The sequence below is a fragment of the Papio anubis genome, chromosome 17 (assembly GCF_008728515.1).
Source record: "Papio anubis isolate 15944 chromosome 17, Panubis1.0, whole genome shotgun sequence".
Lineage (NCBI taxonomy): Eukaryota > Metazoa > Chordata > Mammalia > Primates > Cercopithecidae > Papio > Papio anubis.
Window position 1 is genome coordinate 17820925 of NC_044992.1, and position 24193 is coordinate 17845117.

The 24193-nt window shown below is 45.5% G+C and overlaps 1 protein-coding gene across 10 annotated transcripts in view; it reads left to right on the forward strand.

The window, feature by feature from the left end:
• The first annotated feature begins 1447 nt into the window (after positions 1-1447).
• Positions 1448-24193, forward strand: part of PRPSAP2 (phosphoribosyl pyrophosphate synthetase associated protein 2) — a 77849-nt gene continuing 55103 nt past the window's right edge. Inside the window, exons 1-6 of one of the 10 annotated variants that reach the window (XM_003912436.4) lie at positions 1448-1657; positions 10324-10419; positions 10657-10807; positions 12113-12165; positions 17420-17486; positions 22912-23084. In XM_003912436.4, the coding sequence (XP_003912485.1) occupies positions 10689-10807; positions 12113-12165; positions 17420-17486; positions 22912-23084 (412 nt within the window). In that variant the 5' untranslated portion in view covers positions 1448-1657; positions 10324-10419; positions 10657-10688. Of the gene's footprint in view, positions 1658-1844; positions 1958-1979; positions 2863-3698; positions 4094-6806; positions 7287-7425; positions 7448-10323; positions 10420-10656; positions 10808-12112; positions 12166-17419; positions 17487-22911; positions 23085-24193 lie in introns of those variants that run through there. The other 9 variants (XM_009189837.1, XM_009189835.4, XM_017950396.3 and 6 more) reach the window with 9 other exon arrangements.

Below are 24193 nucleotides of genomic sequence, written 5' to 3' on the forward strand. Positions count from 1 at the left end.
TCTAAAATAAGATGTTGGACTGTAAAGACTCTAGCTAGCTCTGCAACCTCTGATGAATGATTTCACGCCTCATTATTGTCAAAAATCCAAAGCAGAATTGGAGAGATGATGTGGTATAGGGATTAGGTAAGTGAAGACTGGTGCAAAGCCTCTTGGGTCGAAATTCTGTCCATTGCTTTGTCATTGGAAAAGTTATTTAACGTCATCGTCTCAGTTCCCACAACTATTAAAACGCAGAGGATAACAACACCTACATTATGCTCTTGTGAGGATTAAATAAGTTACCGTTAATATATGTAAAGCACTTAAAAGAGGACCCATGTGTTTGCTATTATTATGTTATCCATACAATAGAGAGTAAACATTACCTAAGTTGTAAAGAACTTAGGCAATGGGTACCAAAAGCATTGTAATAATTTTATAATAAAAGAAAAAGCTCACGCCAGTAACCGCAGCACTTTGGGAGGCTGAGGCAGTCGAATCACTTGAGGTCAGGAGTTTGAGAACAGCCTGGCCAACATGGTGAAACCCTGTCTCTACTAAAAATACAAAAAATTAGCCGGGCGTGGTGGCGCACACCTGTTATCCCAGCTACTTGGGAGGCTGAGACAGGAGAATCGCTTGAACGCAGGAGACGAAGTTTGCAGTGAGCTGAGATCGTGCCAATGCACTCCATCCAGCCTGGACAACAGAGTGAAACTCCGTCTCAAAACAAAAAACAAACAAACCAAAAACATTTATAATAAATGTGTAATCATTTATTATACACCCAGAACTGTGCTACGAGCACTGTGTTGTCTTTTTTTTTTTTTTTTTTTTGAGATGGAGTCTTGCTCTGTCACCCAGGCTGGAGTGCAGTGGTGTGATCTCAGCTCACTGCAACCTCTGCCTCCAGGGTTCCAGCGATTCTCCTGCCTCAGCCTCCTGAGTAGCTGGGATTACAGGCACGCGCCACCACACCCGGCTAATATTTTTTTTATTTTTAGTAGAGTCAGTTTCACCATGTTGGTCAGGCTGGTCTCAAACTCATGACCTCGTGATCCGCCTGCCTCAGCCTCGCGAAGTGCTGGAATTACAGGCGTGAACCACCGTGCCTGGCCGTGTTGTCTCATTTAATCCTCACAACAGTCTTGTGGAATGGGTGCTGCTATCATGCTTGTTTTTCAGATAAGGAAACAAGCTCAGAGAGGTGAAATGACTTGTCCAAGGTTACAGGCCAGGGGAGGCTTGAACCCAGGTATTTGTAATTCCAAATGTCATACTCTGTCCACACTCCTTGTAACCTGCCTGGGCTGTCACATTTGGTGTGGGGCTCGCAGCTCTCCAGGGACCCGAACAGGCGCATCCCCGCCCACCGCCCCGCCCATCGTGCCAGCCCGACTCCACCCCTGTGGCTACGCCCACTGCCTCGCGCCTTCCCCATGGGTGGGCCACGCCCACAGCCCGCAGCCAGGTGCCTCCACTGTCCGGGCTCTAGCCCCGCCCCGCCCCGCCCCGCCCCCGCCCCCGCCCCGCCCACCGGCCTCGCAGTCGCCGCGGACGCCGATCTTGTGCATGGAGTCGCCATTTTGCTCTTAGAGACGCCGCCAGGAGACCCAGCGCTTTCTTCCTTCTGCAGCCGAGGCTGCGGCGGGGCCGGGGCTGGGGTCGGGGCCAGGTAGGCGGGCGGGAGCCAGTGGCTAGCGGCGGCGAGGGTTGGCTGGCTCCAGCATTGCGGGGCACAGGTGCACGGGGCGGGGAGCCCGCGGCGCCGGCAGGCAGACGGGTCGGGGTCCCGGGGTGGTGGCTGCTTGGGGGCTCACGGGGGCGACCTCGCGCCCGCGGCCCTTCCATTTTTCTCTCTCTTCTTCCTCTTCCGTCAGGGGTCGGCGGGGGCCGGGCCGGGCGTTCGGTGTCTGGGCTCTCTCTGCTCCCTGAGGCGCCGCTGGGGAGTCGAACCCTGATGATGGGACCTGTGGTGAGCAGCTCTGAAAGCAAGCCCAGACCCAGCCATTCTCCGTCCCTAACCTGACACGGAGCCCGTGATTTTAATTTACCTGATTTTGCTCGTCACGAATATATCTCTCACCCCCTAAAGGATGATTTTGTCCAACTCAGAACTCACCCCAGCAGAGATTGAGGGGGAACCGTGATGAAATTTTTAAGTATTCTGCTCGATAATTTTTCTCTTACTTTAATATTGGCTCCGTTTGGGTGTTGAGCTTTTGAAAGGGATATGAAAATGCGGAATGGGGCTTTGGGGCTTGAGGAGGTGTGATCTCTAGTGTTTAAAAAATTTAATTGCACAAATAGAAATAATTCACCCACATTATTGAACCTCACTAAAGCATACCCTTCTTGTCCATATTCCTTTCCTGCTGCCCTGGTGTGTACCATTATTACTTAGTTGTGATTTGAGCTCTTTCCACTTAAAAGTCATTCATAGGTACTTTTGCGCAGTCATTTATTGAATTTCTATTCTGTGTTTTCCTTAATTACTTCGTTATGGAACCTTTACACAGGTCTGGTGTACTTGCTCTTTAAAAAGTCTTATGTTGGCTATCATCACTGAGCATATAGCTTTTTCCTTATTTTTTTAGGATAATTACCAGAAGTGGAAATACCAAATCAAACTTCTGTGTTCTTTCTTTGGCACTATTATATAAATTGTTTTCCAAACAAGGCATGTTTACAATAGACATTTTTCCAGATCTGGGTATTTGGCCGATTTTGCTCTCGGTATGCAGAATTCAGCGGAGTGCCACGTCGTTTTCTGTGTGGGTTGAGAGACAGGCTGTGCAGCCCAGTGTTGCATACAACTAACTACTACAAATCATGCTGAGACTGAGCTATTTCTGCTGCTTAGAGGGTTTGCAGCCTTGAGTAAGTTTCTTCATCTGGAAACCTAGCTTCCCCTGTCTAAAATGAGTCTCATTCTAGTACTTCCTTCACTGGGTTGTCATAAGCATTGTGAACACTCAGAAGATGTTAGGCATGAGTAAACATTCTGTTGGAGAGGTAAGCAGAGCCTGGAATCATAGAGGAGTGGAAGAGTAATTTGGTTTAGAATTTGCCCTTCAGGTTCTCATCAATATTGATATTAAAGACAGATTTTCTTGGAGTGAGGCACATCACTAATAAGCATACATAATAAGGTGTTTTGTTTTGTTTTGTTTTGTTTTATGCAGAGTCTCACTCTGTCGTCCAGGCTGGAGTGCAGTGGTGCAATCTCAGCTCACTGCAACCTCTGCCTTCTGGATTCAAGTGATTCTCCTGCCTCAGCCTCCTGAGTAGCTGGGATTACAGGTGCGTGCCACCACGCCCGGCTAATTTTTTGTATTTTTAGTAGAGACAGGGTTTCACCATGTTTGTCAGGTTGGTCTCAAACTCCTGACCTCGTGATCTGCCCACCTGGGCCTCCCCAAGTGCTGGGATTACATGCATGAGCCACCATGCCCGGCCAATAAACATAATGCATTTTTATGCTTTTTTATTTTTTGAGACAGAGTCTTGCTCTGTTGCCCAGGCTGGAGTGCAGTAGCACGGTCTCCGCTCACTGCAACCACCGCCTCCCGAGTTAAGTGATTCTCCTGCCTCAGCCGCCCGAGTAGCTGGGGTTACAGGTGCATGCCATCACGCCCAGCTCATTTTTGTATTTTTTAGTAGGGGTTTCACTATGTTGGCCAGGCTGGTCTTGAACTCCTGACCTCAGGTGATCCACCCACTTTGGCCTCCCAAAGTGCTGGGATTACAGGTGTGAGGCACTGCGCCTGGCCGGTTTTTATACGTTATGATGCCTTTTAGTTCATCTTTCAATTTCATTTGTTAGTCATTGTGACTTATTGAGGTCAGGCATTATTCAGCGATAGTTAGTTTAACCTCTACTGTGTGGCAGCTGCACAGGGTATACAGCAGAGAATATCATGGTAAAAAAAAATCTCTGCTACCTGGTCCTTAAATTCTGATGGGGAAAGCTTTTTACCAAGGTTATATCTCTGTTGTCTGAAAGGTAAAGGCTGAGGCCCAGCAAGGACAAGTGATGTCCACACAGCCTAGTAACTGGAAGGCAAACCCAACTCTTCACACTTCTACTTCAGCCATCTTTAAGTAGAAGGTATTTATACAGTAAATGCTTTAGAGGGAAGACAACATACTTCCATGTGAGTCTTCCTCATCTGAAATGTGGGTGAGTGGTTTTGAAATGACTGCTAGTCTGTCCAAAGGAAATGATCTCTCAGTGTGGCTTCTTCATTCATGAGACTTAACAGATTCTCAAATCTTATTCAGAAGAGGAGTGTGATTTGCTCTTTAAAAGGTGCTAAGATTCTCTGAAAACGGTGTGTTTTCATACATGTTATAAATAATTCTCACACATTCTAGAGTAAATTTAGAATAAACATAAAGCAGTTATAGCTCATGGAGAAAATAAGGGAATGTTCTCATTTCACACTAAAACCTTGTGCTAACAAGCCTCCTGCCAGCCCCATCTTGATGATTATCATGTTTTTGAGGATAGTCTTTATAACTCTTTTCTGGAAACTTGGTAAAGAACACAGCCTTCATTACCTACAGGAGAAAGGAGAACTAAAACTACAAACAGGCCTTATGGCCGGATGCGGTGGCTCACTCCTGTAATCCTAGCACTTTAGGAGGCCGAGGCAGGTGGATTACCTGAGGTCAGGAGTTTGAGACCAGCCTGACCAACATGGAGAAACCCTGTCTCTACTAAAAATACAAAATTAGATGGGCGTGGTGGCACATGCTACTCAGGAGGCTGAGGCAGGAGAACTACTTCAACCAGGGAGGCGGAGGTTGTAGTGAGCCAAAATTGCGCCATTGCACTCTAGCCTGGGCAACAAGAATGAAACTCCATCTTAAAAAAAAAAAAAGAAAAACAGCCCTTATGTTTGAATAACTTGTGAAATGAATAGTCACAAAACATGACTATGTTGATAGTCATTTCCAAATGGATGCTCCCCAGTCCACCCCACCGATGTCATTTTGAGGGTGGTCTTTGGTGAGGATTCTGTATAGGAGCCTATATCTGAAGCCTAGAACATCAGAGAGCATATGCAGGATGTTGCAGGCCATTTTAAACCATGAGAGATAAGGAAATACTTCAGGAAATATCCTGGAAAAAATACACAAACGCAGAATAGCTATCTTGAAATAATTTGCAGGCTGTCCTGTGGAAAAGGACTTTGATGTTTCCCATAAATCTCTAAGGAGAGGCTAAGAACCACTGGGCAGAAGCTACAGGGAGAGGAATCTCCGCATGTTCTTTTTTTTGTTTGTTTGGTTTTTTTTTGAGACAGAGTCTTGCTCTGTCACCCAGGCTGGAGTGCAGTGGTGCAATCTCCGCTCACTGCAACCTCCACCTCCCGGGTTCAAGCAATTCACCTGCCTCAGCCTCCTGAGTAGCTGGGACTACAGGTGTGTGCCAGCAGGCCTAGCTAATTTTTGCATTTTTAGTAGAAATGAGGTTTCACCATGTTGGCCAGACTGGTCTTGAACTTCTGACCAGGTAATCCGCCTGCCTCGCCCTCCCAAAGTGCTGGAATTATAGGCGTGAGCCACTGCGCCCGGCCACAGCATGTTCTAAGGAAGAATTCGGAATGATGGGCCCTCAGTGGATGTGGGCATCAGACCCTGGGGCTGTTCAAGCTTCTGTTGAGTGGTTCCTTGGCAGGATTCCTAGAGATAGGCTTTGAACAAAAGATTTAGGAGGAATGGGCTGAACTACCTCTAAGATATCTTCCTACCTCTAAAATGCTTTCATTCTAAGTATTCCGACTCCTATCAGGAATCCTGCTGTACTTTAAGGAGCTTCTTATTTGAAGGTTGGGGGGTGTAAAAAAAATGCCCCTCCCCCCATGTCTATTACTGTACTTACATGGTAGATAATCAAGATATTAGAAGTCAGTTCATAGATAGCATGTCCGATATGCAGGGCACTGTGTTAGTGCCTGGCAGAAATTTTACAGTCACCTGTGGGGTCAGTTTTCAGTGTTTTGGATGGCAGAACTGAGGCTAAGAAATTTCGAGTATCAGATGACTTATGCAAGTCCTCACTGTGAGTTTAGGGGAAATAGTTCAAGATGCAAACTTGAGTTTGACTCCAAATCCTGTATTTACAACTGCAGGAAGATTAGTTTGTTTTTGTTTCCTTTCATGGACCTGTAACACCCTATTATTTATTTATTTATTTATTTGAGACCAGGTCTCACTCCCATCACAGGCAGGAGTGCAGTAAAGTGGTGCAATCATGGCTCGTGGCAGCCCTGACCACCTGGGCTTAAGTGATCTTCTCGCCTCATTTTTTGATTTTTTTATAGAGATTAGGTCTCACTATGTAGCCGAGGCTGGTCTCAAACTCTTGGGCTCAAGCAATCAGCCCACCTTGGTCTCACAAAGTGCTGGGATTAGCAGCGTGAGTTGCTGTGCCTGGCCATACCTTTTGTTCTTAAACACAGATGTTGATTGGTTGAGAGATGGCTTTAGAAGTATTTAAGATCCCTTCCAGCCCGGCGCGGTGGCTCACGCCTGTAATCCCAGCACTTTGGGAGGCCGAGGCGGGCGGATCACAAGGTCAGGAGATCGAGACCACGGTGAAACCCCGTCTCTACTAAAAATACAAAAAATTAGCCGGGCGCGGTTGTGGGCGCCTGTAGTCCCAGCTACTCGGGAGGCTGAGGCAGGAGAATGGCGTGAACCCGGGAGGCGGAGCTTGCAGTGAGCCGAGATCGCGCCACTGCACTCCAGCCTGGGCGACAGAGCGAGACTCTGTTCTCAAAAAAAAAAAAAAAAAAGATCCCTTCCAGAATGTTGATGATTAAACGTATTATTTCTTTCATTTATACCAGCCACTCTGCTAGTAGCCTTTGCAGATGCTACATTGTCCTGTAAAAGGCGTTAGCAAACTTTTTCTGTAAAGGACCAGATAATAAATATTTCAGGCTTTGTGAGGCATACTCAGTGCTATTGTTGTTATCTAGAGACAATTTGTAAACAAATGAGTGTGGCTGTGTTACAGCCTGTGTTACAGAAATATGCTTTTGAGGGACCTGATTTGGCCTGTAGGCTGTAATTTGCTGATCTCTGCCCCAAAGCCACTTCCATGGTAGATACCACTGTCCACCTTAGTCACTTTAGGGCTTTGGTTAGTTGTGTATACATTTCTGTTTATAAGCCATAGGTAAATGTAAGGTAAATTGCATTGTAGTCTGCCATATTTCCCATTGCAGATTCCTGGGTTTTGCCAGCTGGAATGCCTCTGCAGGAAGTGCTAGTGGGACTGTGCAAAATAGGTCTCTATTATAATTTCTTCTTGTGTTTTGTTGTTGTTGTTGTTTGTTTTGGATACCGGGTCTCAGTCTGTCCCCCAGGCTGGAGTGCAGTGATGTGAACACAGCTCACAGCTTTGGCCTCCAGGGCTCAAGTCATACTCCCACTTCAGCCTCCCAAGTAGGTGAGATAATAGGCATGCACTACCATGCTTGGCTAGTTTTAAAATTTTTTGTAGAGGTGGTAATGTCTCACCACATTACCCAGGCCGGTCGCAAACTCCTGGGCTCAAGTTATCCTCTGGCCTTGGCCTCCCAAAGTGCTGGGGATACAGGCATGAGCCACTGTGCCTGGCCAAGTCTGTATCTTCTAACCCAGATTGCCAAAATAGACTGGTTGGTGAAAAAGCAAGTTATAGATACAGTTGCACAATGACATCGTTTTTGTTTGAAACATTATATGTATATATACACACACACACGTGTATATATGTATTTTTAAAATTTTTCTTTTAAAAAAATAATTTTTCTTTTTATTTGAGACAGAGTCTTACTCTGTGGCCCAGGCTGGAGTGCAATGGCGCAATCTTGGCTCACTGCAACCTCTGCCTCCCAGGTTCAAGCAATTCTCCTGCCTCAGCCTCCCAAGTAGCTGGGACTACAGGCACGCGCCACCACACCTAGCTAATTTTTTGTATTTTTAGTGGAGACAGGGTTTCGCCATGTTGGCCAGGCTGGTCTCGAACCCCTGACCTCAGGTGATCCACCCACTTCGGCCTCCCAAAGTGCTGGGATTACAGGTGTGAGCCACTGTGCCTGGCCTTTTTTTATTTTTTTATTTTTTAGATGGAGCTTTGCTCTCGTTGCCCAGGCTGGAGTGCAATGGCGTGACCTTGGCTCACTGCAACCTCTGCTTCCTGGGTTCAAGCGATTCTCCTGCCTCAGCCTCACGAGTAGCTGGGATTACAGGCATGTACCACCATGCCTGGCTTATTTATTTATTTATTTATTGTATTTTTAGTAGAGATGGGGTTTTGCCATGTTGGTCAGGCTGGTCTCGAACTCCTGGCCTCAAGTGATCTGCCTGCCTTGGCCTCCCAAAGTGCTAGGATTACAGGCATGAGCCACTGCGCCTGGCCTTTTTTTTTTATATGGAGTTTTGCCCTCTTCACCCAGGCTGGAGTGAAATGGTGCAATCTCTGCTCACTGCAACCTCTGCCTCCTGGATTCAAATGATTCTCCTGCCTCAGCCTCATGAGTAGCTGGGATTACAGGCAGGTACCCCCATGCCTGGCTTATTTTTATTTTTATTTTTTGTATTTTTAGTAGAGATGGAGTTTCACCATGTTAGTCAGGCTGGTCTCAAACTCCTGGCCTCAAGTGGTCTGCCACCTTGACCTCCCAAAGTGCTAGGATTACAGGCATGAGCCGCTGCGCCCAGCCATATATATTTTTTATGGAGGTCACATGTATAAATGCATAGAAAAGGTCTGATGTCCCTACCAAACTGATAAGAACCCTCACTTCTGGGGAGGACCCGGGATCGAGGCTGGTGATTTTATCCTTAACTATCATGTTTCAGGTTTTTTTGGGGGAATGGAGTCTCGCTCTGTCATGCAGGCTGGAGTGCAATGGTGCAATCTCGGCTCACTTCAACCTCTGCCTCCTGAGTTCAAGCGATTCTCAAGCCTCAGCCCCCAGAGTAGCTGGGACTACAGGCACCTGCCACCATGCCTAGCTCATTTTTGTATTTTCAGTAGAGACAGGTTTCATCCTATTGGCCAGGCTGTTCTCGAACTCCTGATCTTGTGATCTGCCTGCCTTGGCCTCCCAAAGTGCTGGGATTACAGGCGTGAGCCACCGCGCCCGGCCATGTTTCAGGTGTTTATAGGGAGCATGTGTTTGTGTTTTATTTGTATAATTAACATTTGAGAATAATGAGGCCGGGCGCGGTGGCTCACGCCTGTAATCAATCCCAGCACTTTGGGAGCCTGAGGCGGGCAGATCACGAGATCAGGAGATCGAGACCATCCTGGCTAACATGGTGAAAGCCTGTCTCTACCAAAAATACAAAAACATTAGCCAGGCATGGTGGGGGGCGCCTGTAGTCCCACCTACTCGGGAGGCTGAGGCAGGAGAATGGCGTGAACCTGGGAGGCAGAGCTTGCAGTGAACCGAGGTCACGCCACTGCACTCCAGCCTGGGTGACAGAACAAGACTCTGTCTCAAAAAATAATAATAATAATAATGAAAAAGATTAGCTTAGTTTCAGCTCATTGATAGCTTAGTTTCAGCTCATTGATGATCTCCACCAGCCTTCCCAGAGGTCCCAGGTGAACATACAACTGTGGAAATGCAGTGGGCTTGCTGAGAAAGGGCCCCCCTGCCCACAGCCTGCTGGGTTGTTGCTGTTCCTCCCATCTAGCACCTCCGTTATGTGATGAGGACACTCAGCCCTGATGACTTCTTTTTTGATTTTTGAGACAGAGTCTTGCTCTGTTGCCAGGCTGGAGTGCAGTGGCACGATCTCAGCTCACTGCAACCTGTGCCTCCCAGGTTCACATCATTCTCCTGCCTCAGCCTCCCAAGTAGCTGGGACTGCAGGTGCGTGCCACCACGCCTGGCTATTTTTTGTATTTTTAGTAGAGTCGGGGTTTCACCATGTTAGCCAGGGTGGTCTCAATCTCTTGATCTTGTGATCCACCTGCCTTGGCTTCCCAAAGTGCTAGGATTACAGGCGTGGGCCACTGCACCTGGTCAGCAGTGATGACTTCTAAGCCAGGGACCTTTTTATTTGTGGCCCACTGCCTGTCATTTGGGTGGTCACTTAAGTGTCCTTCAAGGTGATTATCTAGTCAGCCCGTGTTCCACTTGAGGAAAATGAAGATGAGAGGTCAGTTTTAGACATGACACAGGGCAGCTGAAAGGCCAGGAAAGGTTTTATGGTAAACAAGGATTACAGGAAAAGCTGGGAGTAGATGGGTCATTTATTCTTTGTTTAAGGATTAATCAGTCCTTGTTCTCGCTAATGGCTCTGCCATTTTTCTGTGTGTTAATCCAGGAGGAATTTTGTTGTCAGAGAATAAAAGGAGGTTGTCCATAATTGACTTTAAGCAGCAATCAGTAAAACATTGAGCTCTTCAGCTCCGCCTTTCTTGTAAGTTTATCATTTCTTCTCAGTGCTTGTGAACATCACGTGATAATGTATTTCCATAAATTTGGGACCCTGAAATCCAAGTGAACTTTCTGTTTGTCCATATATATCTAATATTTTAAAAATACTATTAGGATAGAAACTGATTTCCTTCAGCTGAAGTCATTTCCTTTAAAAAAAGTTCATTCAGGTGTATTTCATATCATATGGCAGTTTTTAATATGTGTCATATCCTTCTAGGCTCTGGAAATTGGAAAACCAAGAAGGTTTTGATGTTTTGTGTGACGCCACCTGAATTAGAAACCAAGATGAACGTAACCAAAGGTGGTCTGGTGTTGTTTTCAGCAAACTCAAATTCTTCATGTATGGAGCTCTCAAAGAAAATTGCAGAGTGAGTTATAATTGTACCATTAAAATCTATATTCATTATGTAATGCTTTAAATTTGATAATCAGATTAGCGGTGATTGTTAAACTTGAAAGCAGGTATTTTATAATTATATGTGTATCTTCTTTTTCATCATGCAAGATGTTCATGTAACATGTCTCATCTGTATATATTAAGGGCTATTCTTTTTATAAACTATCCCATCTCCTACATATTCTTTCAGCAGACATTTATTGAGTGCCTTATAAGTGCCAGGAATTGTGTTAGGTGGTATATATATATAAAATTATTTGAGTATAAAGCACATTGGGGCCGGGCGCGTTGGCTCACGCCTGTAATCCCAGCACTTTGGGAGGCCAAGGCAGGTGGATCACGAGGTCAGGAGATTGAGACCATCCTGGTTAACATGGTGAAACCCCACGTCTACTAAAAATACAAAAAATTGGCTGGGCGTGGTGGCACACACCTGTAGTCCCAGCTATTTGGGAGGCTGAGGCAGGAGAATAGCTTGAATGTGGAAGGCTGGCAGTGAGCTGAGATTGCACCACTGCACTCAGCCTGGGCAACAGAGTGAGACTCCGTCTCAAAAAAAAAAAAAAAAAAAACCTTGACATGTATATTATATGAAATAACTTATAGCTTATAGTTTAGCATAATTTTAGATATTTATTAAACAAATATTGTACCCCTACTGTGTACTAGACCTTGATCTAGATGTTGGGGATTATCAGTGAATCAAGATCCATCCTTTTTATGAAATTGACATTTTAGTAGGAAGCCAAACAGAAATCAAGTCAACAAAACAAACAAGGTAATTTCAGATGAAGATCAATGCTATGAAGAAAACTGTGTGAAACGAATGATGGGGCAGGTTGTTCTGCTTTAGCATGTGTGCTGAAGTGCCTTTAAACTGAGGGGATGGTATGTGAGTTGAGAAACCTGAATGAGCCACCAAGTGAAGATCTGGAGGCGGAGCCCCCCAAGCAGAGGGGACGGAAGATTCCAAGGCCCTGCAGCTTGCAGGAGGGGTCCTTGGTGTGTCTCAGGAACATGGGCTGGAGTGCAGAGTGTCCAAGGAAGATGGCTGGTGAGGCAGGCAGAGAGGGACTGCATAGTCCTTCCTGGGAAAACGGGTTGGGGTGAGGGGCTAGGTAATGGATTGACGTAACAATTTAATATTGACTTTAAATTTTATAAGAAGAATAACTTTATTTTATTTTACTCATCAATTTACACATCTCCTTAAATAGTAAAGATACTGGGTTTCTTCTATTACTTTTTCAGCTTTTTCCCCCTTTCTCTTCTCTAGGCGGCTGGGGGTGGAGATGGGCAAAGTGCAGGTTTACCAGGAACCTAACAGAGGTGAGCAATCTTGGGCATGTGGAACATTGACCTTTTCATGGAATGTGGCATATTGGCTCAGTCCTTCATCCTTTACTATTGAAACAATTTGATTCAGTTGTACATTTCCATTAGCAAGAAGTCAGGCAGGCAAGGTAGAACAGAGTGGTTTTTTAGCTCTCACTAATACCAGCTAGATATGTAACCCTGGTGCAAGTCATTTCTGGGGCTTGAACTCCAGTTCTGAAACTTCATTCAGTAAAAGCTACAGACGTATTTGAACCAGCTGGTCAACTGAATGAACATGAGCTCAACCGTTGCTTAAATTTATATCACCTTAGGCAAGACGAGTAAATCCTGTCACCTTAGACAGGATGAGTAAATCCTGTGTGACCGCAGTTTTAGTTAGTTATTCTTTACCTGCACCTAAGTTGCCTTGGGTTAGACTTCATAAAATATTGTTAAGAAATACTTTTTGCTAATTGATACATGTCATTACATATTATCCCAAGTTGTAAAAAAAAGTATTATTTAATCTTTGTAGGGCCGGGTGTGGTGGCTCACACCTCTAATCCCAGCAGTTTGGGAGGCCGAGGCAGGCAGATTCCTCGAGCTCAGGAGTTTGAGACCAGCCTGGGCAACATGGCAAAACACTGTCTCTACTAAAAATACAAAAATTAGCCGAGAGTGGTGGTTTGCACTTGTAGTCCCAGCTACTAGGGAGGCTGAGGTGGTAGGAGCGCTTGAGCCCAGAAGGTAGAGGCTGCAGTGAGCCATGATCACACCACTGCACTCCAGCCTGGGTGAAAAAGTGAGACCCTGTCTCAAAAATAAATAAATAAACAAAAAGTAATCATTGTAATTTCTTTGGCAATGGTGAATATTTCATATTATTTTAGGCCAGGTGTGGTGGCTCATGCCTGTAATCCCAGCACTTTGAGACGCCGAGGTGGGTGGATCACCTGAGGTCAGGAGTTCGTAGACCAGCCTGGCCAACATGGTGAAACCCTGTCTCTACTAAAAATAGAAAAATCGGCCAGGCATGGTGGCAAACGCCTGTAATCCCAGCTACTTGGGAGGCTGAGGCAGGAGATTCGCTTGAGCTCAGGAGGTGGAGGTTGCAGTGAGCCAAGATTGCGCCATTGCACTCCAGCCTGGGGGACAAGAGCGAGACTTTGTCTCAAAAAAAAAAAGACAAAAATTATTTTAGCAGGAGCATTGGACAGCTTGCATGGACTTCAGAGTTACACACCTTATCCTTGACAAGTTATTTAACCTTTCTAAACTATGAATTAACTGTAAATTAGGGCTGTTTTGAGGATTAAGTGAGATAACTTGTGTGCCTAACAGTTTTTGGCACACAGTAGATGATCAATAAATACTTATTCCTGTTCCTTTTCCACTAGAAGATTTAAAATATATATATATATATATATGGTTTTTTTTTTGGTAGAGCAAGGGTCTCATTATGTTGCCCAGGCTCATCTCAAACTCTTGGGCAAAAGCAATTCTCCTATTTCAGCCTCCCAAACTGCTAGGATTACAGGTGTGAGCCACCAGGCCTGGCCCCACTACAGGATTTTATCAAATATTTACATATTTTAAAGCCTACAGGAGGCTTTGATAAAAAGGCAGAAGTTTTGCTGTTCCCATGTTTATCTCCATTACTGCCTCTTTCCTGTCTCCCAAGATCCCTGTGTGGCGTCAGTAGGGAAAAAGTATAATTAAACTCTGTAAGGAGAGTTTGGAGAAGATTCTTCCCCTAGAGGGAATTGAATAATGTTCTTTGTCTGGAGTCTAGGAGGGAAGGTGAAAGGGAGAGGCGGTGGCATAAGACTCCAGGAGGTTGGTCCACTCTCCAGGTTTCTGAATAAAGGGAGGGAAAATACTTGGTGTTTATTGGGAGGGAAGGAAGTAATATTTGTGGATTTCTTACTGTTACCAGATACTGAAAAACTGAGTTCAGGGATTGACGTTAGGTATGAGGTCCAGTTTGAATCCAGATCTCCCTGACTCTAAAGCTCATTTTCTTTTCGTTTCTTTTCTTTTTTTTTTTTTTTTTTTTTTTGAGGCAGGGTCTTTTGTGTCACTCAGGCTGGAGTGCAGTGGCATGATCAGGGCTCACTGCAGCCTCTGCCTCCTGGGCTCAAGTGCTCCTCCCATCTTAGCCTCCTCAGTAGCTGGTACTACAGGTGGGCACCGTGTTGCCAGGCTAATTTTTTTTTTTTTTTTTTTTAATATGGAGTCTTGCTGTGTCACCCAGGCTGGAGTGCAGTGGGGCAATCTCGGCTCACTGCCACCTCCATCTCCCAGGTTTGAGTGATTCTCCTGCCTCAGCCTCCCAAGTAGGTGGGCTTATAGTTGTGTGCCAGCACGCCCAACTAATTTTTCGTATTTTTAGTAGAGACGGGGTTTCACCATGTTGGCCAGGTTGGTCTCGAACTTCAGACCTCAAATGATCTGTCCACCTCAGCTTCCCAAACTATTTTCCTACATTTTTAATGAAAATGTTCAAACATATAAAAAAGTTGAAAGAATAGTGTAGTGAACTGCCACCTAGCTTGAACAGTTAACATTTTGCCATATGAGTATGTATGTGGGGAACCATTTGAAATTAAGTTGCAGGCCAGGCGTGGTGGCTCACACCTGTAAACCCAGCACGTTTGGATGTCGAGGCAGGTGGATGTCTTGAGCCCGGGAGGTCAAGACTGCAGTGAGCCTTGACTCACTGCACCATATTTGCACCACTGCACTCCGGCCTAGGCAACAGGGCGAGATGTGTCTCAAAAAAAGAAAAAAAAATGTAAGTTGCAGACACTTAATCCTTGAATACTTGACCATGCATCCTCTAGGAATAATTACTTTCACCTAAATAAATATGATACCATTATCACATTGAAAGAAATTACAGGCAGGGCATAGTGGCTCACACCTGTAATCGCAGCACTTTGTGGGGTCAAAGTGGGCAGATCACTTGAGACCAGAAGTTCAAGACTAACCTGAGCAACATGGCAAAACGCCATCTTTACCAAAGATAAAGAAATTAGCCGGGGTTGGTGGTGCGTACGTGTAATCCTAGCTGCTCAGGAGGCTGAGGCAGGAAGATCACTTGAGTTCAGGAGGTGGAGGTCGTAGTGAGCTGGGATCACACCACTGCACTCCAGCCCGGGCAACAGGGCAAGACCCTGTCTCAAAAAAAAAAAAAAAAAAAAGGAAAATAACATTAACTTAACAATTAAGGACAATTCTTTTTTTTTTTTTCTGTGGCCTCAAGTAATCTGCCCGCCTTGGCCTCCCAAAGTGCTGGAATTACAGGTGTGAGACACCACACCGGGCCCAACAATGATTCTTTAATCATCTAATATGTGGCCTATATTCACATTTCCCTAGTTGTCCTAAATGGTTTTTTATTTTTTATTTTTTTGAGATGGAGTCTGGCTTTGTCACCCAGGCTGGAGTGCAGTGGTGTGATTTTGGCTTACTGCAGCCTCTGCCTCCCAGGTTCAAGCAGTTCTCCTGCCTCACCCTCCTGAGTAGCTGGGATTATAGGCGTGCACCACCAAACCCAGCTAATGTTTGTATTTTTAGTAGAGACGAAGTTTCACTATGTTGGCCAGGCTAACCTTGAACTCCTAAACTCAGATGATCCGTCTGCCTGGGCCTCCCAAAGTGCTGGGATTACAGGTGTGAGCCACCACGCCTGGCCTAAAGGGTCTTTTATAGTTGTTTCCCCCCCTCCGCCCCAAACCAGGATGCTTAGTTCAAGGGAATTTTTTAAAATATATATATCTTTAGTCTCCTATTTTAGAACGATCTCCTCACCTCTTCCTTTTTCTTCCTATGACAGTGACTTGTTGAAGAGGTTGTCTTGTAGAATGTTCCATTATGGATTTGTCTAATTGTTTCCTTATGGCTGATCACACATATTTTGAGAGTAGGGATATTGTGTCTTATTTATCTTTGTTTTTCACAACATACAATATTTTGTACCTAATACATTCTCAATTTATGCTAATTGAATGAGCATATAATTTTCTTTTTCTTTGTTTTTTTTTTTTTTTGAGGCAGAGCTTCGCTCTTGTTGCCCAGGCTGTAGTGTAGTGGCACGATCTCGGTTCACTGCAACCTCCACCTCCCGGGTTCAAGCAGTTCTCCTGCCTCAGCCTCCCGAGTAGCTGGGATTACAGGCATGTGCCACTACGCCTGGCTAATTTTGTATTTTTGGTAGAGACGGGGTTCTCTATGTTGGTCAGGCTGGTCTCAAACTCCTAACCTCAGATGATTTGCCCGCCTCGGCCTCCCAAAGTGCTGGGATTATAGGCATGAGCCACTGTGCCTGGCCTATAATTTTCTTTTTTTTTTTTTTTGAGATGGAGTCTGGCTCTGTCACCCAGGCTAGAATGCAGTGACCGGATCTCAGCTCACTGCAAGCTGCGCCTCCTGGGTTTACGCCATTCTCCTGCTTCAGCCTCTGGAGTAGCTGGGACTACAGGCGCCTGCCACCTCGCCCGGCTAGTTTTTTGTTTTTGTTTTTGTTTTTTTTTTTGAGACGGAGTCTTACTCTGTCGCCCAGGCTGGAGTGCAGTGGCCGGATCTCAGCTCACTGCAAGCTCCGCCTCCCGGGTTTACGCCATTCTCCTGCCTCAGCCTCCCGAGTAGCTGGGACTACAGGCGCCCACCACCTCGCCCGGCTAGTTTTTTGTATTTTTTAGTAGAGACGGGGTTTCACTGTGTTAGCCAGGATGGTCTCGATCTCCTGACCTCGTGATCCGCCCGTCTCCGCCTCCCAAAGTGCTGGGATTACAGGCTTGAGCCACCGCGCCCGGCCGTTTTTTGTATTTTTTAGTAGAGATGGGGTTTCACCGTGTTAGCCAGGATGGTCTCGATCTCCTGACCTCGTGATCCACCTGTCTCAGCCTCCCAAAGTGCTGGGATTACAGGCTTGAGCCACTGCGCCCGGCTTGGCCCATAATTTTCTATAAAGATACTACACTCAGAGTGGTACAGTACTCACTGTTTGTGTATATAAGGGGTGAGAATTACATGTTTACTTATTTCAAGTCAGAAATATAATTCCCTCTTAAAGCTGTGTTTTAAAAAGTGTGATTAATAGCAGTATGTTTATTATCCCTTGTAACATCTAAAGCCTACTGAGTTTTATAACAGTTTTTGTTGCCATATTTTATTACATCAGGGAATCATGCAGTTTTTTTGTGTATTTTGAAAAATTTGAACTATATGCCTTTCCCTCTCTTCTTTTTCCTTTTCCTGCCAGAAACAAGAGTACAGATTCAAGAGTCCGTGAGGGGAAAAGATGTTTTCATCATCCAAACCGTTTCAAAGTGAGTATCTAGCAGAAATGTTGCTTTCTGGGTTTCTGTTTAGGCATGAATGTTTAAAATAATGATAGATGGCTAGCCAGGAAGAGTTACGATAGTCTTAAAATTAGTGTATCTTACCAATTTGGAATTTAGAAAACTAAGTTTTCTGACGTAACTGCTGACTTTTATGTGTTCTTTCAGTGTTTTTCTTTCTTTTCTTTTTCTTTTTTTTTTTTTGAGACAAAGTCCCACTCCGTCACCCAGGCTGGAGTGCAGTGGTGCGATCTCAGCTCCCCGCAACCTCCTCCTCCTGGGTTCAAGTAATTCTCCTGCCTCAGCCTCCCGAGTAGCTGGTACTACAGTTGGCACCACCACGCCTGGATAATTTTTGTATTTTTAGTAGAGATGGAGTTTCACCATGTTAGCCAGGCTGGTCTTGAACTCCTCACCTCAGGCAATCCGCCCACCTCAGCCTCCCAAAGTGGTGGGATTACAGGTGTGAGCCACCGTGTCCAGCCACTCAGTGTTCTTAATGGGTAGAAGTAACCAAGTATTGGAGTAGAGGGTCTTTTTTTTTTTTTAAAGACGGAGTTTCGCTCTTATTGCCCAGGCTGGAGTGCAATAGCACGATCTCGGCTCAACATGACCTCCACTTCCCAGGTTCAAGTAATTCTCCTGTCGCAGTCTCCTTAGTAGCTGGGATTACAGGCATGTGTCACCACACCTGGCTAATTTTGTGTTTTTAGTAGATACAGGGTTTCTCCATGTTAGTTAGGCTGGTCTCGAACTCTCAACCTCAGGTGATCCACCCGCCTCAGCCTCCCAAAGTGCTGGGATTATAGGCGTGAGCCACTGTGCCCAGAGTAGAGGCTGTTAATGATAATAGTATCCATTAAGTTTCCTAACAATTAATAGCCAGAATTTTATAAAACTTGCAGTGAAGCATTTCTAGTTCCCTCCTCTCCCCGAAAGAAACAGAGGCTAGGGGAGGAGAGCTTTCTTAGGGTTCTTTTAAGCTTTTATTGCATATAAAAGTGATCATTACTTACTGTTTTGTTCCATAAATTAAATTAGCTGAGAGGATAAAAGACTGTACTGAAGGAATGTGTGTTCCTGTCTGGTGTGACCTTTGATATACCTGTGTTCTGGAAATTGTTTGGTCACATATGTTTAAGCTGGGTATAGAAGGTTCAGTGCGGTAAGGCTATCTCTGGCACTCTGAAAGGGAGGGTGATCACATGGAGCCCTACTTTTTTTTTCTTTTTTTTTTCTCTTAGAGATAAGGTCTAGATCTGTTGTCCAGGCTGGAGTGCAGTGGTGAGATCATAGCTCACTACAGCCTCAAACTCCTGGGCTCAAACTATCCTCCTGCCTCAGCCTCCCAAGTAGCTGGGACTACAGGCATGCACTAGCATGCTCACGTAATTTTTTCATTTCTTGTAGAGATGGAGGTCTCACTATATTGCCCAGCTGGTCTCAAACTTTTGACCTCAAGTGATCCTCCTGCCTGGACCTCCTGTATTGCTGGGATTCCAGCAATATAGAAAGTGAGCCTATCACACCTGGCCTTAAAGCCCCACTTTCCATTGTGTGTTTGTCCACAAATGTCCCCAAACGCTTCTGTGTATGAAGTTCTTCACTCAGAACAATTTTTAATGTCTAGAAATCAGTTTGTCTAGTGCATAATTTTTTTTTTTTTTTTTTTTTTTTTGTGTGAGTCGGAGTCTTGCTCTGTCACCCAGGCTGGAGTGCAGCAGTGCAATCTCGGCTCACTGCAAGCTCCGCCTCCTGGGTTCACACCATTCTCCTGCCTCAGCCTCCCCAGCAGCTGGGACTACAGGTGCACGCCGCCAGGCCCGGCTAATTTTTTTGTATTTTTAGTAAAGACGGGATTTCACCATGTTAGCCAGGATGGTCTTGATCTCCTGACCTCGTGATCTGCCTGCCTTGGCCTCCCAAAGTGCTGGGATTACAGGCATGAGCCACCGTGCCCGACCTAGTGCATTATTTTTTAGCTTAGAGAGTCCAAAAGTTGCTGCATGCTTAATTTGTATATATACATATATAATAAATACCAACGAAAAGAGAAGAAGAGGGAAATTTCAGGAGACTTTAGTCTTAGAACACACATTTTTTCACCTAAATTTTGAACATTTTCTGTCCTGGTCTTTGGTTCATTGGGATGAAGTCACAAAACCCCCATCTCTCCTGGGAAGAGAAGTGGCGGGGGAGACCTGTCCTTGCATCCCAGTGCCCTGGCAAACGGGTGTGCTCTGAAGGAGAGATGGTGTGGAGGGACTTTGCCACGGTGCCCTGGCTTCACCTTCTGCTGTGACACCCAGGATTCTCAGCAGAGCTGGAGGTGGAGGCGCTGAGCGCTAATTGCCCCTGCTGCTGCTGTCCTCTGTCCCAGGTCTGCCGCCAAACCAGGGTGGAAGTGGAGGACTCCCTTGTGCCCACATCTTAACCCTTCACCTCCAACATCAGGGCAGGGAAGGTGTGGGCCCAGAACAACTTACACTGCTTCTGGCTCCTTGGTTTCTGTGTCTGTGGTACTTTTATCTCCTTACAGACAAGTGTGATTCCATTGGATAAATGCACAAAGGTTGTGTGGATTACCCAAGTAGATGAGTAGGCATTGAGGGCCCCCCTTGGACTTAGAATTTAGGACTTCAGAAGGGTGACTGCTGATCCTTCTCATTTTCAAGTCCTTCTGGTTCTTTATTTTTGTACATTTCAATACTTATCCTGTGCCTCTGCCTTTTGTCAGTTTCATATTCCTGTAATCGGAACCACTCAGCACCCCTTTCATTTTCTCTCTCTCTCTCATTTTGCATTGTTCCATACCTGACGTAAGCTTGTGTTAACTCGGGTTCTCAGTCTTGTCCATGTTGCAGAGTCTAGACCTCATGGTCTTCTTTGTGAAATACCATGAAATAACATTTAGTGTTGAGGGCCAGATGTGGTGGCTCATGCCTGTAATCCTAGCACTTTGGGAGGTCAAGGTGGGCATATCAGTTGAGGCCAGGAGTTTGAGACCAGCCTGGCCAACATGGTGAAACCCTGTCTCTACTAAAAATACAAAAAATTAGCTGGGCATAGTCATGAGGGCCTGTAGTCCCAGCTACTCAGGTGGCTGAGGCACGAGAATTGCTTGAACCCGGGAGGCAGAGGTTGTAGTGAGCTGAGATTGCGCTACTGCATTCCAGCCTGGGAATGGAACGAGGCTCCATCTCAAAGGAAAAAAAAAAAAAAGACTGGGTGAGGTGGCTTACACCTGTAATCCCAGCACTTTGGAAGGCCGAGATGGGTGGATCAGGAGTTCAAGACCAGCCTGGCCAACATGGTGAAACCCCGTCTCTACTAAAAATACAAAAATTAGCTGGGCATGGTGATGTGCGCTTGTAATTCCAGCTACTTGGGAGGCTGAGGCATGAGAATCACTTGAACCCAGGAGACGGAGAGTGCAATGAGCCAAGATTGCACCACTGTACTCCAAGCTGGGTGATAGAGTGAGACTCTCTCCAAAAAAAAAAAAAAAGCCTGTAATCCCACCACTTTGGGAGGCCCAGGCAGGCAGATCACCTGAGGTCGGGAGTTCGAGAGCAGCCTGACCAACATGGAGAAACCCTGTCTCTACTAAAAATGTAAAATTAGCTGGGCATGGTGGCACATGCCTGTAATCCCAGCTACTTGGGAGGCTGAAGCAGGAGAATTGCGTGAACCTGGGAGGCAGAGGTTGCGGTGAGCCGAGATCGTGCCATTGCACTCCAGCCTGGACAACAAGAACAAAACTCCGTCTCAAAAAAAGAAAAAAGATTTAGTGTGGTCAGATACATCTTATACTCTCTTTTACTTCAGATTAGTGGTAGCACTGAAAATAAAGTAGAAATTTAAAATTAAGAAAATTCCATCCATTTACTGAAGTTTTCCTGTATTTCAAACAAGACTTTCCTTATTTGAGTTCAGTAATGGAAAGACTTGTTCCAGCTCACAGAACAATGGTGCTCCTGGGAGTGTGGTTTGGAGCCTTGGGGTGTCTTTACCTTCACTGTCAGTTCCTCCACTGTTATCTTTCCCATAGAATACTTTTCTGAAAATCTTTTTTTTTTTCCCTAAGTGAATTAACACAGGGTGAAAGTCTGTTTTAACTCATCAGATGTCAGACTTATTGGATAGTGACAGAGAACCTACTCACCCAAATGTTCTGTATTTCCATTCACTCCTGTCGTTAACAAATATTTATTTTGAATGTCTACAATATGCGAGTTACAGTTAGTTACATGTATTCGAGATGCCTCCATGATTAAAACAGAGAAAGATCCTTGTCCTTGTGGAGTTTATATTCCAGTGGAGGAAGACATACAGTGAGCATAATAAAGAAATAGATTATCTAGAAGGTGATGAGTGGTTTGGAAAAAAAAAAGACAGCACGGTGAGATGATGGTGGCAAGAGGGCAGAGCGAGGCAGACAGGGTAGGCCTCATTGTGGAGGTGACATTTGAACAAAGACCAGAGAAGTTGAGGGAGAGACTAGGTGGAGAGGAAGGCATTGCAGGCAGTGGGAACACCCAGAGCAAGGCCCTTAGTGGTGTGAGCTGCCTGTGGGAGGACTGACCAGCGCCAGGTGTGGCCGGGCGGGAGGGGAGGGGCAGATCCTCAAGTTTGGACTGGAGTTGTAAATTTGAGAGTTGCCACCATCTATGAAGTTGTGAAATTAGATGAGAAGCCCAAAGGACAAGAGGAAACAGAAGGAGAGGACACGTGAGCAAGTCCTGGTACATGAGGCTGGAGAGAAGAACCAGCAAAAGAAACCAAGGGTGGAAGGAGGAGACCAGAGAGGGGCATTCTGAAAGCCAAGTGACCGTGGACGTGGATGTGGCCGCATGGAGGCCACTGATGACCTTTACGAAAACAAAGCTTCACTGGACTATCTGGGAGAGAATGAGAGTAGATAAGTTGGAGGTAGTGTAGATGACTCTCTTGAGATGTACAGCAAAGGGGATCAGAGGGAAGAATGGTTGTGAGTCGCATTAATAGAAGTAACAATGTTTGTGGCCAATGGGTAATCAGTGCTGAAGGCAGGAGAGGAGGGAGAATTGCTGACCTAGGTGTGCCATTTGGAGGGATTAATTTTAGGGCCACTGGCATGGAAATTTCCTCTAACTGATGACTGAGGGCAGGTCAACTCCTGGGGCACAGATGCACATAGTGGGAGCTTGTGGACACGCTCCTCTAACAGAGTATTTAAGTAGGGTCGTCAGTTGAGAGCGGATGATGGGGCATCTTATGGAGGCCTGAGAAAAGAGGAATTTATTGGTTGGTTTTTTTGCTCCTTGCACCTTAGGTTATGTAAAGGCATGAGTAACACACTGCTGACACTTTTTGGAACAGGGAATACTGTATTGTAGAGCCCTTGATGAGATTTGCTGTGTCTTGGTTACAGGGATGTGAACACCACCATCATGGAGCTCCTGATCATGGTGTATGCATGTAAGACCTCTTGTGCCAAGAGCATCATCGGTGTGATACCTTACTTTCCTTACAGCAAGCAGTGCAAGATGAGAAAAAGAGGCTCTATTGTCTCTAAATTGCTGGCTTCCATGATGTGCAAAGCTGGTAAGAGTGGCAGATGTTTCACAATTAATTGGGAGCCTGGGAGCTTTATTTGTTCATTCTCTCTCTTTTAAGACAGGGTCTTGCCCTGTCACCCAGGCTGGAGTGCAGTAGCATGATCATAGCTAACTGCAACTTGAACTCCTGGGGTCAAGCAGTCCACCAGAGCCTCCCAAGTAGCTAGGACTATAGGCACACACCACCCTGCCTGCTAATTTTTAAATTGTTTGTAGATATGGGGTCTTACTATGTTGTCCAGGCTGGTTTTGAACTGCTGACCTCAAGGGATTCTTCTGCTTCAGCCTCCCAGAGTGCTGAGATTATAGTCATGAACCACCACACCCTGCTGGAGTTTTATTTTTACCTTGGAAATATCAAAGTAAAGGCTGAGCGCAGTGGCTCATGCCTGTAATCCCAGTGCGTTGGGAAGCTATGTGGGATGATCTTTGAACTCCTGGGCTCAACTGATCCTCCTGAGTAGTTGGAACTACAGGCACATACCACCATGCCTGCCTAGATAGGCATATATTGGAAAAGATATATATTATTCTGTGTTAGGCATTTTCAGGTAACATCCTAAGTATTTTTCCTGTGTTTCTAATTAACCTTCATAGTTGTTATTGTGTATGTGTGTCGATACATTTGTGTGTGTTTGCACACTTGTATAAGTGTATATGATTTTATTTTATTTATTTATTTAGAGACAGAATTTTGCTCCTGTTGCCCAGGCTGGAGTGCAATGATGCAGTATCAGCTCACTGCAACTTCCGCCTCCCAGGTTCAAGCGATTCTCCTGCCTCAGCCTCCCAAGTAGCTGGGATTACAGGCATGCGCCACCATGCTCGGCTAATTTTGTATTTTTAGTAGAGACGGGGTTTCTCCATGTTGGTCAGGCTGGTCTTGAACTCCCAACCTCAGGTGATCTGCCCGCCTGGGCCTCCCAAAGTGCTGGGATTACAGGCGTGAGCCACTGTACCCGGCCTATGATTTTATTTTTTATTTAAATTTTTATTCTATTTTGTTTATTTTTTTTGAGACGGAGTCTTGCTCTGTTGCCCAGGCTGGAGTGCTGGTGCCGCCTTGACTCACTGCAACCTCTGCCTCCTGGGTTC